At 43.3% G+C, this 17,821-nt stretch overlaps 1 protein-coding gene across 1 annotated transcript in view; it reads right to left on the bottom strand.

The window, feature by feature from the left end:
• The window catches only part of LOC132405868 (CD209 antigen-like protein C), an 87,575-nt gene extending 82,889 nt beyond the window's left edge, over positions 1-4,686 (bottom strand). Inside the window, exons 1-2 of the mRNA XM_059990859.1 lie at positions 4,595-4,686; positions 1,702-1,821 (exon numbers count right to left, since the gene is read on the bottom strand). Coding sequence (XP_059846842.1) covers positions 1,702-1,821; positions 4,595-4,685 — 211 coding nt within the window. The 5' untranslated portion in view covers position 4,686. The remainder of the gene's footprint in view (positions 1-1,701; positions 1,822-4,594) is intronic.
• Between the last annotated feature and the right edge of the window lie 13,135 nt (positions 4,687-17,821).

Below are 17,821 nucleotides of genomic sequence, written 5' to 3'. Positions count from 1 at the left end.
GTAAGGGAGAAATGCAAAGAGACCTAGGAGTCCTAGTTCATCAGTCAATGAAGGTGAATGAGCAAGTGCAACAGGCAGTGAAGAGGGCAAATGGAATGTTGGCCTTTATTCCAAGGGGAATTGAGTACAAGAGCAAGGATGTCCTTTTGCATTTGTACAGGGCCCTGGTGAGACCACACCTGGAATATTGTGTACAGTTTTGGTCTCCAGGTTTAAGGAAGGACATTCTGGCAACTGAGGAAGTGCAGCGTAGATTCACTAGGTTGATTCCTGGGATGGCAGGGCTGTCTTACGCAGAGAGATTGGAGAGATTGGGCTTGTACACACTGGAATTTAGGAGATTGAGAGGGGATCTGATTGAAACGTTTAAGATAATTAAAGGATTTGATAGGATTGAGGCAGGAAATATGTTCCAGATGTTGGGAGAGTCCAGTACCAGAGGGCATGGATTGAGAATAAGAGGTCAGTTATTTAAAACAGAGTTGAGGAAAAACTTCTTCTCCCAGAGAGTTGTGGAGGTGTGGAATGCACTGCCTCGGAAGATGGTGGAGGCCAATTGTCTGGATGCTTTCAAGAAGGAGCTAGATAGATATCTGATGGATAGGGGATTCAAGGGATATGGGGACAAGGCAGGGACTGGGTATTGATAGAGAATGATCAGCCATGATCTCAGAATGGCAGTGCAGACTCGAGGGGCCGAATGGTCTACTTCTGCACCTATTGTCTATTGTCTATTGTCTATTTCCCTGTGAGTGTTTTTTTCTGTCTAGACTCTCGTTTTGCTGTATAAATCACTACCTCTTTTCTAGCACCATTTTAAAAATATAACGACAGAGTATACAATGCATGGGCTCTCACCTATTCCCTTCTCACAATTCAGCAATCCAGGCAGTCCTACCAATATCATCACTGATTCAATCGGACATCTTCCAACATAGCCGACTGCAATTTGATTTCACACAGTAGTCTCCGTTCTACAAGAAACCTATCTGTTAAATGTCTGCTTTGCAGAGCAGAGACATTCTTTGTGCGTATGCAACCAACATTTCTTGCTATGCACTGCTATCATTTCTATTCTCACTTATCTGTCGCCGGCCTTTTTTTCACATTGCCTGTGTGAGGCCTACAGCTTTGCACCTTCTGGGATCCTGACAGACCCCACTTCTTTATTTTTAAAGCAATATTTCCTCTTCTGATGATAGGCAACTTTTTAAATCACATTAACTTTTCGACATACTCTGAAGGCACACTACAGAAAGCAGCATAGGATGGGGGAAGGATGAGATCGGAGGGAGTAATCTCCCAAGTTATGAATGCTCCCACGATTTTCTGTTTCAACAAACCCAGTACTTCCACATTATTTTGATGGATTGGACCTTTAACTACCGGAACTACAAACGTTGTCCAATGACGTTATATCATTCCTCTTCCACTAATTCACTGAAAATCCCGCAAGTAAAAGTGTAAAGAGATGTGCAGATAAATGATTGTTAAAAAAAAAATCTGATTGATCCATAGAACTTAATTCGAGATTTCCGTTTACACAACAATCTTGAATTATGACAACGGCGTCTTACTAACTACTGAAGTCATATAAATCACTCTGTTAATACCCCCTGGATATTGTGCGCCGTCAGATAGTTTTCATAATTCACATTGTGGAGCTAATGTCACAATTAACTGCATCGTTGCGCAACTTACTGAATATAACTGCGGTGACGATAGCCGCAACGGATAACAAGATGCTGAAACACAGGAGCGTGTAGATCAGCCTGGGGGAGAGATTTCTTCGGACAGGCTCCGGTGGCCGTTCCTGGCACTCTGCAAAATTTAAGTGAAAATCATTACTTAGCATAAGATGTGGAATGCAAATCTTTCCTGATTTAGATACGGGAAGAGCTGAAATCTGTCCGCCCAACAATTAAATCCACAGTATAAAATTCATTCTCTTTTGTATGTTAGACATAAAATTCTGCAGGGAACTGAGCGGCTGCATGTTCTGCATATTTAGAGAAGAGCATATTTCCGATAGTGGGAGAGTCTAAAACTAGAGGACGCAAACTTAAAATTTAAGAATCCCTTTATAACAGAGAGGAGGAGAAATTTCTTTAGCCAGAGATGGTCAACCTATGGAATTAATTGCTACAGAAGGCTGTGGACGTCAATCCTTGACTATATTTAAAGGGGAGGTGGATAGGTTCATGATCAGTAAGGGCATCTAAGGTTATGGGAGACAGCAGGAGAATGGCATTGAGAGGGAAAATAAATCAACCATGATCGAATGGTGAAGCAGATTCTGTAGACCTATTTGCCTAATTCGGCTTAACTTCTGTTCCCGAAATATCTCAACATTTCTATAATCTTTCGGCAAATAAATCATTCAGCCCAGTAAACCTTAGATTCATTGTTTCACCTTCTCCATATTTTATTCAAAGGAGGATGATTTGCTACTCTCCAATTCATCTGCTGATTCAGAATGTTGCAGAAGATGTCAAAGCTCCTCTGGGCAGGGAACACAGGTTAAGGAATTACTAGGTAGTACCTGTATTCACCCTGAGTAGTCTGATAGGTAGGGCTAACGCTGTAAAAATGAATATATTTCCTAGATTGCAATATTTATTTCAAAATTTACCAATACAATTACCTCAGAAGTTTTTTTTTCAAGAACTGAATAAATATGTAAGGAAATTTCTTTGGAAAGGTAACATGTCAAGAATATCATTGGATAAAATGAGATGTAAATTTGATCTAGGAGGGTTACAACTTCCAAATTTTAAGAATTATTATAAAGCAAATCAACTTAGATTTATTGCTTCTTTTTTTGATGAAGAAAAATCGGCATGGATTAAAATAGAATTGGATAAGGTAGGAGAAAATATACCAGAAGATTTTATATATAAATGGGAATCCAAATGGATACGGGAAAAAATAGAATCTCCTATATTAAGACACTTGATTGATTTATGGAATAAGGTAAATATAGATGATGAGGTAAAGAAATCTTTATTAGCAAAAAGAACTTTAATTCAAAATAGGCTTATTCCTTTTACAATGGACAATAAACTTTTGCATAATTCCAAAAGGGGATTAAATATATAGGTGATTGTTTCAAAGGAGGTATATTGTTGTCGTTTGTTCAATTAAAAAATAAATATAAAATATCAAATAACACTCTTCTGTTATTTTCAATTAAGAGCCTATTTATGAGAAATGCTGTGACAAACAATGTTGATGCCAAAACCTAGTGAAATAGAAATATTGATTCAGAAAGGAAGAATTAAAAAAATACATCTTGTATGGATAATGTGATGCAAAAGCAAATAATTAAATTAGGAATTCATAAATCAAGACAAAAATGGGAATCTGATTTGAATGTTAAAATTGATGGGAAAAACTGGTCAAAATTATGTTTAGATAGTATGAGAAATACAATTAATATTCGACTTAGATTAATACAATATAATTTTTACATCAATTATATATAACACCACAGAAAATTAAATTCAAATATGTCTGACCAATGTTTTCGATGTAATCAATAAATTGGTACCTTTTTACATTCTACTTGGTCTTGTTTTAAAATTCAACCATTTTGGATAAATTTAAGACTTTTATTGGAACAAATTACTGGAGTACAACTCCCACATGGTCCACTATTATTTTTATTCAGAGACATTGAAGGGACAATACCGAAACTTAAATTGAACAAGTTTCAGAAAAAAAATTATAAAAATTGCATTGGCAGAAGCCAAAAAAGTTATCGCCGTTAGTTGGAAATCTGATTTATATTTAACTATGGATCGTTGGAATAATGAAATACATATTTGTATTCCATTTGGAAAAAATTACGTATAATTTAAGAAATGAATATGATATATTTTTGAAAATTTATCTCCCATACTTACAAAAGATAGGATTATATACATAGGTCCTATGAAGATAAAATTATAGTAATTGGGGAAAGTAAAAAATAAATATCAAAATTATTTTGAACTCCATGCAGCATGTGGGGTTCCTCCGATATCCAAGCAATCTTTCTCTTCTTTCTTTTTTTTTCTCTTTAGATAAGGGTTGGGGGGGGTTAAGGTGAGGGGGGGAGGGTTAGTATTATCTTTCTTACTTTTTTATTATCCCATTTATTCTTTGTAATTTCTAAAATTTAATAATAAATAGATAGATAGATAGATAGATAGATAGATAGATAGATAGATAGATAGATATAGTCTGATATAAAAATAAACGGCATTCTACCATCTCATATAATTTGCTCTTCAATGTATTACCTCTCTCAATTTTGCATTCAACATTGTTACTTCAGTCTCTCCGCATATCATTGGTCGTATGAGAAGAACACTTATTTTCTCAGGGATATCCATCCCCATTTCAGGTTATGTCATTATCAACTGCGTCCAAAGCAAAATCATGTTTCATTTATCTTTTATCATTAAAATTAGCACAGCTGTTTGAGGGGTTCTACTGACATCATATACTCTCGAATGCCCTTTTTACTCCGTTTATTCAAATTGAGATAGATACTGAATTTTAGTTCAGCAATTCAGAAGTGACCCGTCAAATATGCAACATTGGCACTTACCTGGCTTCAAAGATTCTATATTGCCACCAGCTCTTCTACATCGCCATTCAACAAGTTCTTCAGTATTTTCATAAGTATTTTCAAGCTCCATGTTTTCAGCTATCATGGTTTCTTGTCTTTGAACAACCTGTGAGACAAAAGGGAAGCAAAATACTTCACTACACTTCCTCTTACTGAGCAAACAACACTACGTTATTAAGACAGAAGTCTAGAGAGTGCAAAGCGAATGGGGAAATCTGCTCTTTAAGGGGTGGTGTTTGAAGCATTTGTACCACAAGCTGACCAATGAGAATATCCGTTACCTTCGATATAAAATCAATTGTTTATGTACAAAATGAACAACAGATATCCCAACAAGAACTATTAGGGAACCCGACATGCCGGAGGCTTCAGTTTGGGGAAATCAACCTTTAGCTTTCCAACACAATGGCAATTGTTAGCTGCACCTCACTAGCTGCACCTGAATCACAGTCGACTCGTTTTGGAAGGGCGTCAAACGGTCTGTGTTCTACAGATTGAAAAAGCTAACTGATATGTTATATCTCACTGACTTGCAACGCCAGATTGAGAAATGACTCCAACCTTCCGACCAGACAGTTAATTAGGCTGAATGCCAAATTGTACAAATTACTGTAATTAGCTTCCATTTCCATCAAGGGGGCAATTCTCACTGTTTCTCACAAACGCGCGAGGTTGTCTCAATGATTTTCCTCCTCCATCAAAGTAAATTTAGCAGCTTTGTCCTCCAATAAGGAAAAACTGGAGCCGAAAGGCCACACTCAGCGATTCATGCAACACATACAAAATGCTGGACGAACTCAACAGGCCAGGCAACACCCATAGAACAGAGTACAGTTGACCTTTCGAGACGAGAACATTTTTCTGGACTAGTAAGAAAGATGAGGACACCACGAGTCAGAGCAAGTGGCGCTGGGTGAGAATCACAAAGTGACATGTGAAAGCGGGTGTGAGGCAGGTGTGAAGTACAGAGCAGGGAAGTGGATTGGAGAAGGAGATCCAGTGCTAGAGAGAGGGGGACCTGATAGAAGAGGACAGAGACCATGGAAGGAAGAAACGGGGGAGAAACCTTAAAGGGAGATGATAGGCAGGGAAGGAGATAAAGAAAGATACGAAAATAGGAATGAGGAATTGTTTGGCTGATGGAGCATTATTGGAAGTTCGAGCAATCGATGTTCAAGCCATCTGGTGGAGGCTACCCAGAGGGAATATAAGGTGTTGCTCCTCCAACCTGACTGTGGATTCATCATGAAAGTAAAAGAAGCCGTAGGCTGCAACGTCATCATGGTAATGGGAATTGAAATTAAAATGGGTGGTCACTATGAGATCCCGTTTTTGTTTCTCGCTTACGTAGAGTTGGTGCTCGGCGAAGCGGTCTCCCACTCTAAGTCAGGTCTCAACAATATACAGACGGCCACGCTGGGAGTATCAAATGCAGTAGATGACACCAGCGGATTCATAGGTTCAACGTTGCCTCACCCAGAAGGACAGTTTGGGGCCCGGAATGGTAGTGAGGAAGGAGGTATCGGGCAAGATGTAGCGCTTGTTCCGTTTGCAAGGAGACCACCGGTATGGATCCTGTTTATCGGTGAGATCGGATGCAAATTCAGACACTGCTTTGCCAAGAGTCTACTCTCTCTTGCAGAAAAATAAACGGGACCTACCAGCGGCCAGCCATTTTAATTGCATTTGGGGTCCCCTTTACGAAGTGTTAAGTCTATATCCTCCTCTACTGTAGTGAGTAGGCCACACTCAGATTGCAGATGCAACACGTTATATTTCGTCTGGTTAACCTCCAACCTGACTGAATGAACATCGATATCTCCAAATTCCCATAATGATTCCCAAACTTCCCTATTCCTATTTCCCTCTCTCACCTTATCTCTTTCCCTCCCTATCACCTCCCTCTGGGGCTACTTCCTGTTTCTTTCTTCCATGGACTTGTCCTCTCGTAACAGAGTCCACCCCACTTTCTCCAGTGAAAAACATTACAATAAATGTTCCCACTCTTTTTCATCCCCTTCTCCTCTCCCCGGTTTCTCGTATCAGCTTGTGCTACCTCCTCTCTTCCTCCTGCCACCCAACTTACTTGTTCTGACTCCTCATCTTTTCCTTCCAGTCCTAATGAAGAGTGACCGCTCGAACCGTGGACTGTACTCTTTTCCATTGATGCTGCTTGGCCTGCTGAATTCCATTGTCGTTTTGTGTGTATTGTTTCAATTTCCAGTAACAGCAGATTTTCTCTTGTTTGTGATTCAATGATTTATAAATAGTTTCTCACACTTTGCTATCAGACTTCTGACCAGTCTATAACCAGACCACATGAGTGGTATCTTTTTGTTAGTTCATTTGTATTATCCGTTTTACAATTTACGGAGACTTTTCGTCTTTGCACGATATTGCTTACTCAGAACAAGAATTTTCACTTGACTTGAAACAGTGATAACAAACTTGTTGCCGAATTTGATTCAGTTTCTGAAGGTTCTTGCACATTCAGCATATTAGAGTTCTATCCTGTTGTGATTGAGTGAATATTGAACTATAACATGAGAACTGGAAATATGTAATGACATATGCTGTACAGATATTCTGACAGCTCAGTTGCGGGTTGCTGGTGATTCAAAAAAGCTGCTGTGGTGGAGGGGGAGATGGGACGTTATAATGTCGCTGAAAATTGAGTAGTGATAGAAAGTGCAAGCCCCTGGGTAAAATCCGTACAGTTAGTTCCATCTAATTTCGAGCGTTCGGCCCACATCTCGATCAGCCACACCCCTCCACCTACCTATCCAGCTGCTTATGAAATAATACTTTTGTACCTGAGTTTAGCATTCCTCTAGCAGCTCATCCCATATACTTATTGCAATCTTGGTGAAATTGCTTGTCAAGTTAGCTTTAAATCTTTCTCCAGTGCATGCTAAATCTATGCCATTAAGTTTTATTCTCAAGCATCCTGGAGAAAAAGAATGTTCCATCCACCTTATCTATGTCTTTCATAATTTTATAGAAGTCGATATGAAAAACCCTCATTCTCATACATTGTATGGTATCAAGACGTATCCTGGCCAACCTCTCCTTCCACTTCAGGTTATCGAGTACTGACACCACCTTTGGAGCTCTTCCACACTCATTCCCGTTTAACAGCTCCTTTCCTGTGCATAATACTTATGTGTGCTCTCAGCAATAAATTATGCAGCTGCAAAATAACCTCTGAACTCCTTGGCTCAATGCCCTGACTAATGAAGGCCAGAGCATTAAGCACCCTTTTCGTTACCTTGTCTATCGGTGACGACGCTTTCAACGCCGATTTCCCAAGCCCCCGCTCCATTACACCTGTGACTGTCGAGCCACTCAGAGCCACACTGAGTTGATGATCCTAAGTACAACATCACACAGTTCACACCTCAGAAATCCATTTGCCATTTCATTGCATTTCATTAACCGATTAAAAATATCTGCAATCTGCATGAATGTTCTTCATTCTCAAGAACATCTCCAATGCCAGTGTCCTTTTTAAGCTTTATAACAATGAATTCATATCCAAGTAACTCATACAAATGAAGAATAAAAAGAGTTCGGACACTAAACTTAGTGGCAGACGTTTAGTAATTTCACACGATGCAGAGAGCAACTTTAAACCTTCACCCTTTCCTTCCTACAAGCGAAATAACTTTGAGTCCATTTAATTAGATGTTTGTGGATTCCATGAGACCTAAATTTTCAGGCCATCCGGTCATGTGGGGCCTGGCAAACGTTCCCAATATGCAACCTTCATGGCTCTACTATCACCAATCCCGTTGATTACCTGTCAGAACACTCGTTAAAAATGACCTCGCTGTCAGAGCAACATAGAATTTTCCTTACCGCGCTGCAGCACTGCAAATATTGATAGATACTGTCCCTCAGAATCCCACAGCTCCAGTAGATTTCTGGGCAGTGAGATTAGGTTGGCCTTTCCTTATTTCTCTAGGTTGTCTTTCCCACAGACTTGAATAATAGGATAACGCCAGTAACCTTTCAGTTTTGGGAACTTGAGCAGTGTCCTACGGCGTAACAAATATATTTTATAGGTTCAGAAGCATAAAAACAAAGAAATCCTACAGCGCAACACGGGCCCTTTGACCACCAGATTTGTGCCGAACATGTCCTTACCTTAGAACTACCTATGATTACCGTGAGCCCTCTATTATTCTTAGCTCCATGTACTATTCAGGAATCTCTTAGTAGACCTTATTGTTTCCGTTTCCACCACCGGGGCAGGCAGCCCATTCCACTCACCACTCTCTACGTAAAAATAACTTACCCCCACCATCTCTCTGAACCTACTTACAAACACATTAGAACTATGTTCTCTCCTGCTAACGATTTCAACCCTGGGAAAAAGAATCTGACTATTCACATGATCAATTCCTCTCGTTCCTCTCTATCATGTCACCTTTCATCCTCCGTCGCTCCAAGGAGAAAAGGCCATGTTCACTCAACCTATTTTCATAATCCAGGCAATATTCTTGTAAATCTGCTCGACACTCTATTTATGGTTTCCACATCGTTCTGTAGTGGAGACCAGAATTGAGCACAGTTCTCCAAGTGGTTTCTGACCAGTGTCATATACAAGTGCAAAGTTACCTCTCAACCCTTAAAATCAATCCCACGATTGATGAAGGCCAATGCAGCGTATGCTTTCGTAACTACGGAGTCAACCTGTGGGGCAGTTTAGAGTGTCCTATGGATTCGGACTCCAAGAACCCTCTGATCCTCCACACTGCTAAAAGTCTTGCAATTAATGCTATATTCTTCCAGCATATTTCACCTACCAAAATGAACCACCTCACACTTAGCCGAGTTGAACTCCATCAGCCACTTCTCAGCCCAGTTTTGCATCCTATCAATTCTCTGCCGTAACCTCTGACAACTCTCCATACTATCCACAAACCCCCAACCTTTGTGTCATCAGCAATTTACTAACCATCCCGCCACTTCTTCATTCAAGTCATGTATAAAACCCACCAAGAGTAGGGGTCTCAGAACAGATCCCTGAGGCACACCACTGGTCTCCGTCCTCCATACAGAATGTGACCCATCTACAAACACTCTTTGTTTTTTTTGGGCAAGCCAGTTCTGGATCCACAAAGCAACGTCCCCTTGGATTCCACGCCTCCTTACTTTCTCATAATCCTTGCATGGGTTACCTTATCAAATGCCTTGCCAAAATCCTTATAACTACATCTACGGTTCAAGCTTCCTCAATGTGTTTTGTCACATCCTCAAAAAATTCGATCTGTCTCGTAAGGCACGACCTGCCTTTGACAAAGCCATGCTGACTATTCCTAATCATATTCTTCCTCTCTAAATGTTCATAAATCCTGCTTCTCGGGATTTTCTCCAACAACTTACCAACCAACGAACAAAGATTCACTGCTCTACAATTTCCTGAGTCATCGCAACTCCCATTCTTGAATAAGGGAACAACATCTGCAACTCTCCAACCTCCAATACATCTGCTGTCCTCACTGATGAAGCAAAGATCATCGCCAGAGTCTCAGAAATCTCCTCCCTCTCTTTCCACAGTAGCCTGCGGTACATTCCTCCGGCCCCAATCACTTATCCAAATTGATGCTTTCCAAAATCTCCAGCACATCCTCTTCCTTAACATCTACATTTTCAATATTTTACCTCCGTTGCAAGTCATCCCTAACAACGTCAAGATCCTTTTCGGTTGTGAATACTAAAGCATAATATTTATTCAGATCCTCTGCACTCTCCTCCAGTTCCATAGGCTCTTTTCCACTCTCACACATGATTGGTCCTATTCTCTGACGCCGTATCCTCTTGTTCTTCACATACTTGTAGAATGCCTTGGAGTTTTCCTTAATCCTGTCTGCCAAGACCTTCTACTGGCCTCTTCCGGCTCTCCTAATTTCATTCTTAAGCTCCCTTCTGCTAGCCTTATGATCTTCTTGATCTCCATCATTACAGTACTTAGTTTTTTTAAACTTTCGTCTGCTCTTCTTATCTCCTTGACTAGATTTACAACAGCCTTTATACTCCAAGATTCCTGTACCCTATCAGCTTTTCCCTGTCTCATTGGAACTTACCTACGCCGATCCCCACGTAATACCCCGTGAACATATGCCTCTGTACGTTTCCCTAAGTACATCTGTCTCCAATTTATGCTTCCACTTTCCAGCCTGATTGTCTTACTCCAATTAAAACGTTCCCTAACTTATCTGTTCCTATCCCTCTCCAATGCTATGGTAAAGAGATAGAATTCTGATAACTCTCTCCAAAATGTTCTCCTACTGAGAGACCTGATACCCGATCAGGTTAATTTCCCTATACCAGACAAGTACAGATTCACGTCTTGTAGGCTTAACTACATATTGTTTCAAGAAACCTTCCTGAACACACCTAACATACTCCACCCCTCTAAACCCCTCACTCTAGGAAAATGCCAATCAATATTTGGGAAATTAATATCTCCCACCTCAACAACCCTCCTATTATTTCTCCTTTCCAGAATCTGTCTCTCTATCAGCTCCTCGATGACCCTGTTACTAATGGGTGGTCTATAAAAAAATCACCCAGTAGAGTTATTGTTCCTTCCTATTCCTCACCTCCACCCACAGAGACTCCATAGAAAACCCATCCATGACTTCCTCCTTTTCTGCAGCCGTGGCACTATCTCGGATCAACAGTGCCATGTCCCAACCTCTTTTGCTTCCGTCCCTGTTCTTCCTGAAACATCTAAACTTTGGCTGCTGAAGTAGCCATTTCTGTCCTTGCACCATCCAAGTTCCTGTAATAGCCACAACATCATAGCTCCATAGATCCACTTTCTAAGCTCGTCATAATGCATAATATAATCATAATACTCCTGTCATTAAAAATAGACACATTTCAAACCATCGGTCTGAGTGCATTTATTCTCTATCATATGTCTATCCTCTCTTTCGCTCTGTCTCCAAGCTTTCACCAAGCACCGACAGCCTGGATTCCTTGACCTCCCTAGCCACCAGGTTGGGAAAACATCTCCGACAACGCCGTTAGGAAAGAATTGGTCGTCCACCACCTTTGGCTACTCCACACACTTATTCCATCTCCCCGCAAGAACATGCCTTTACTCTCCTGCTGCTCCAAGAGTAGCTCCCAGCCCGCCCGTTTCCACAGCCTTGGGAGAAGAACCCATGCAGCTTGGATGGAACCACGTTTCGCCCACATAATAACTATGGAAATTGAGAGTGGGTGGCTGTCTATAGTGCTGCCTGTTCGGCCACTTCCGTGCTACCTGTCCCCTTCGGACAAAAAGAGAAGGCTCACAAGTAGAAAGTGGGACTCTAGTGAGCAGGACAGCATTTCCTTCCGTTCCCCAAACCAGGATGCAGCTTCAAGCTACCTTATGTTTCAACCAACAGACCCTGCCTCTGTCAGCACTTGTAGACACCCTCCCCGAGGGAAACCTTTTGCATAAAGACTTAGCTTTCTGGGCTGGAATTCCTCTTGAGCCGTTGAGTGCCCCCTTGGAAGATCTGGCACTGAATGGTAGATTACTGTCCCGAGTCACACACTGCCAACCGCCCTTACGATTGCACAGTTTACCTTCTACCCAGAAAACCTCTACCCACCAGTCGGCTGTATAACCTGTCCCAACCAGAAAGGGAATCAATGCAGGCTTTCTTTAATGTCTCTCTCGCGGCTGCATTATCTGACTCCTGTAGGCGCAGGTTTCTTCTTAGTGGGGAAGAAAGACGGCTCACTGCGTCCTTCCATTGACTACCGTGGCCTGAATAGCATCACCATTAAGAATAAGTATCCAATGCCCCTTATCAACTCTGCTTTCGAGCCCTTCATGGCGCCACAATGCTCTTTAAGTTGAACACGAGGAGTGCCTATCACCAGGTCAGGATAAGGGAGAGAGATGAGTGGAAAACAGCTATTAACACCCCTCGTGGTCATTTCGAAAAGGTGGTCATGCCATCTTCCAAGCCCTGGTAAGTGATGTCTTTCAGTACTTTATTATCTGTTTTATTTATTTGGACGACATCCTAATCTTCTCCGGCAGTCTTCAGGAACACACCCACCATGCCCGTCAGGTTCTTCAGAGGCTTTTGGAGAACAAGATGTTTCTTAAGGCAGAGAAGTGCAAGTTCCATGTCCCTTCTGTCAGTTTCTTGGGGTATATCACTAAGAGAGGGCAAGTGAGAGATGGAAAGCAACAACCTCGCATTCATCCAAACCGCCAAACGCCTGAGTTACGCCAAGCCCGCTGGGTATTATTTTTTGGCAGTTTTAGATTCACACTTACCTATCGGCCTGGCTCCAAGAACTGGAAGCCCAATACTCTCGTGAATACGTCTCCAAGGAGGTCCGTTCCAACCCAGAACCACCCTTCAACCATTCTGTGTGATGGCTGCCCGTACCTGGGAGATTAAATAAATAGTCAAAGAGGCCCAACGGACACAACCTGACCCAGGCAATGGAGCCCCCCCCCCCCCCCAATCGCCCCTTCATGCCTGATTCTGTTCAGTCTCTGGTTTTCCAGTGGGAGCATACTTCTCGTTTCGCCTGCCATCCCAGAATCGATCGAACTCTGTCCGATCTGAGGGGAAATTTCTGGTGGCCTTCATGGATGCTGTCACTCGCTTCTTCGTTTCTGCCTGTTTTGTATGTGCCCACGGAAAAGCCTCCCATCGGCCACCTGCTGGGTTGCTTTGTTGCCTACCTGTTCCTAGCCTCCCTTGGTCTCACATTGCTCTGGATTTCGCTACTGGACTAAGCCATTCACATGTGAACACTGCTGTACTCACGTGGTGGACCACTTCTCCAAAGCTGTTCACATCATAGCCCTTCACAAACTCCCTGCAGCCGGTGAAACAGCCAACCTCCTTCTGCATGATGTCTTCCTCCTCCTTAAAATTCCCTCTCCCCTCAGTTCTGACCGCGGCCCCCAATTCATCTCTCAGGTCTGGAGATCCTTTTGACAAGCCTTTGGGGCCTCAGTAAGCCTGTTTTCTGGATTGCACCCGCAGACTAATGGTCAAACAGAATGAGGAAACCAGGATTTGGAAGAAGCACTGCGCAGCATAACCGCAGCAACCCTTCATCCTGAAGCACCCAATTCGCTTGGGTAGAGTACGCCCAGAACTCCTTGGTTAGCACCCCCACCGGGATGACACCCTTCGAATGCTCCCTCGATTACCAACCACATTTCCTGCACATGAAGATTACATTGGTCTGCCTTCGCTTCAGCTCCATCTCCGCCGGTGCTGCAAGATCTGGAAAGATGCACAGGTAGTACTGCTCCTCTCAGCTGACCACAACCCAAAGATTGCTGATCGCCATCGAATTCCTGCACCTAATTATCGGCCTGGTCAGAAGGTTTGGCTCGCCCTCAAGAATGAATCCAAGAAACTCGCTCCTCGCTCCCTCGAGCCATCCGAGATTGAGAGCATCATCAACCTCTCGGTGGTCAGACTCAAACTGCCCAGATCAATGCACATTCAAATCACGTTCCACGTCTCCCAATTGAAACCTGTGTCTATCAGCACTTTGTGCCCATCTTCTGAACCTCCCCCACCCGTCCGGATCATTGACGATAACCAGTGTACACTGTCCCGTGAATACTGCATGTGGGCCGCCGAGGCAGGGTGTCCAGTATCTGGTCAATTGGGAGGGATACGACCCCGAGGAGCGCACCTGGATTCCTCGCTCCTTCATCCTGGACCCTTCCCTCATCAGTCCTTTCCATCGAAACAATCTGGACAAGCCTGGTCGTTAGCCTGCAAGCCTCTGTTGGGGAAGTGGGGTGTATTGTCACTGTCCAGACCGGTAATTCCCCATCTTATACTAATTCCCTCTGATGACGGCACACCTGGTTTTCGTAAAGACCTGCAGCATAACAACGCAGGCTTTGCACCCACCTTTTGCCAGATTCTTGGTTTTACTATACTGGTAATGAACGCTTCCCGGCCGCTTGGAATTGTGTGTCCTACATTTTGCTTCAGTAGCCAATTTTATCTGTGAAACTCAGTCTCTCCGTGTCAAGATAAATTTTACCTGTCCCCTGCCTTCCTGCTCTCACGCCCGCATCTGCATCCTACCTAAATCGCCGAGTCTGTGTTCTGCACTTGGGTTCACCTCATTCATTGCAACACTTTCTCTACTTGTGAGCCAACCTCCCTTACCTTCATAACCTCAGCGCTGTTCCTACCCCCAGCAATCCTACTTCAAACTCTTCCCAACAGACCTTGCAAACTTCCCCGGAAGGATATTGATCCCCTCAGATTCAAGTGTAACCCTTCCTTTTTGTACAGGTTGCACCTGCCCCAGAAGAGGTCCCAATGATCCAGAAATCTGAATCCCTGTCCCCTACTCCAATCCCTCAGCTCCATATTTATCCTCCACTTCATTCTATTCCTATACTCACTGTCACGTGGCACAGACAGTAATCCCGAGCTTATTACCTTCCAAGTCCTGCTTTTCAACTTCCTTCCGAACTCCCTGTAGTCTGTTTGCAGGACTTCCTCCTTTGACTACCAATGTCGTTGGTACCAATATGTACCAAGACCTCTGGCTGTTCTCCTTCGTACTTCAAGATTTTGTGGTCGCAATCAGAAACATCCCAGACACTGGCACTTGGGAGACAAACTGCAATCCGCGTTTTTTTCCTGCATCCACAGTTTCGCCTGTTAAATCCCTAAATCTAGTGTCCCCTATCACTGCTGTTTTCCTCTTCATTCCCCAACCCCTGTGAGCCACAGGCTCAGACTCCGTTCCAGAGGCGTGAATACTGTTGCTTCCCCCAGGTAGGCCATCTCCCCCAACTGACCTCAAGCATGAGTACTTATTGATAAGGGGGACAGGCACTTTGTTATTATTTGGTATTTGGTTCTTGTCCTTCTCTCTCCTGACTGTTACCCACTTCTCTTACTACCTGCCTATAGCGCCTAGAACCTATTCACTCTCCCTGATCAGATGGAGGTCATCGAGCTGCATCTCCAGCTCGCTATTGCTGTCTCTAAGGAGCTGCAGCTTGATGTATCTGGCACAGATGTGGCCAACCGGGAGGCTGGGTGTCTCCAGGAACTCCCACATCTGATATCTAGCACAGAAAACCGGTCTCACGCACATACTTTCTGTCTCTATTCTAAACAGATAAGCTAACTTGCCTTGACCCATTGATGCCTGAGCCCCGTTGAGCCAAATCCTTCCAATTCTATCTGCTTCTACTCGCTCGTCCGATGCACGCTCTGTAAACTGTCCTCTTCTTAAACTCTTCCCGTTGTAGTTTTATTTCTAACCCCCGACAACCTGGAGGTCTAAGGTTAGGCCCCGTGGATTTAGGACATCAATGAGGTATAATTACACAACACTTGATCCCTGATATTTCCTTTGCAACATAATTTTCTTCTCAGTCAATGTGAAGATGAAAAATAATTCATTGAAAATTTGCTCGTCTCTAGAGGCTCGATACATTGGCAGCCCTGCGAATCTCTAAGGGCGTTAACTCTCTCCCTAGGCACACTTATACTCCTTATTCATCTAATTGTCTTGAATTTTCATTACTGAAAATTATAAACTGAAACATACAATTCATGCACTCACGAGGAAATCTGCAGATGCTTGAAATTCAAGCAACACACACAAAATGCTGATGGAACGCAGCAGGCCAGGGAACATCTCTAGGAAAAAGCACTGTTGACGTTTCGGGCCGAGAACCTTTCTCAGGACTAACTGAAAGGAAAGATAGTAAGGGATTTGAAAGTAGGAGGAGGAGGGTGGGATGCGAAAATGATAGGAGATCTAAAGAGATTGGACAGGCTAGCTGCAGGAAGATTGTTTCCGATGTAAGTGAAGTCCAAAACGAGGGGTCACTGTTTAAGGATAAAGAGAAAGCCTTTTAGGACCAAGATGAGGAGAAACTTTTTCACACAGAGAGTGGTGAATCTGTGGAATTCTCTGCCACAGGAAAGCAGTTGAGGCCAGTTCATTGACTATATATAAGAGGAAATTAGATAAAGCCCTAGTGGCTAAAGGGATCGGGGGTATGGAGAGAAAGCAGGTGCAGTGTTCTGAGTTGGATGATCAGCCATGATCATACTGAGTGGCGGTGCAGGCTCGAAGTGCCGAATGGCCTACTCCTGCACCTATGTTCTATGCTTCTATAAGAGGACCGAAAGGGGTGAGGTGAAGCTGAGAACTGGAAAGGTGATTGGCAAAAGAGATACAGAGCTCGAGAAGGGAAAGGATCATGGGACAAGACGCCTAGGGAGAAAGAAAGGGGGAGGACAGCACCAGAGTGAGATGGGCAGAGAGAGAAAAAAGGGGGAGGGGAGAAACTAAGTATATTAGGGATGGGTTAAGAAGGGGAGGAGGGGCATTAACTGAAATTAGAGATGTCAATATTCATGCCATCAGATTGGAGGTTACCCAGACGGGATATAAGGTGTTGTTCCTCCAACCTGAGCGTGGCTTCATCTTGTCAGTATAGGATGCCATGTATAGACATATCAGAATGAGAATCGGACGTGGAATTAAAATGTGTGACCACTGGGAGATTCTGCTTTCTCTGATGGACAGAGAGTAGGTTTGCAGTGAAACGGACTCCCAGTCTGCGTTGGGTCTCTCCAATATATAAAATGTCACACCGTGAGCACCGGACGCAGTACACCACACCAGCCGAATCACAGGTGAAGTGTCACCTCTCCTGGAAGGACTGTCTGGGGCCCTGAATGGTGGTGAGGGAGGAAGTGTAAGGGCAGGTGTAGAACTTGTCCTGCCGACAAGGATAAGTGCCAGGAGGGAAATCGATGGGAAGGAATGGGGTGGGGGGGGTGTGGAACGAATGGACAAGGGAGTCGGGTAGGGAGCGATTCCTGTAGAAAGCAGAAAGGGGGGAGGGAAAATGTGCTTAGTAGTGGGATCCCGTCGGAGGTGGTGGAAGATACGGAGAATTATACGTTGGACCCGGGGACTGGTGGGGTGGTAGGTGATGGCAAGGTGAACTCTATCTGTAGTGGGATGGTGGGTGGATGGGATGAGTGTAGATATGCGGGAAATGATAAAGATGCCTTTGAGAGCAGAGTTGATGGTGGAAGAAGGGAAACCCCTTTGTTTAAAAAAAGGAAGACATCTCTTTCGTTCTGGAATGTAAAGCTTCATCCTGAGAGCAGATGCGGCAGAGACGGTGGAATTGCTAGAAGGTGATAGCGTTTT

Source organism: Hypanus sabinus, chromosome 16 (assembly GCF_030144855.1).
Source record: "Hypanus sabinus isolate sHypSab1 chromosome 16, sHypSab1.hap1, whole genome shotgun sequence".
NCBI classification, from domain to species: domain Eukaryota; kingdom Metazoa; phylum Chordata; class Chondrichthyes; order Myliobatiformes; family Dasyatidae; genus Hypanus; species Hypanus sabinus.
The sequence above is the reverse complement of the archived record's forward strand: the minus strand, read 5'-3'. Positions and strand labels throughout refer to the sequence as shown.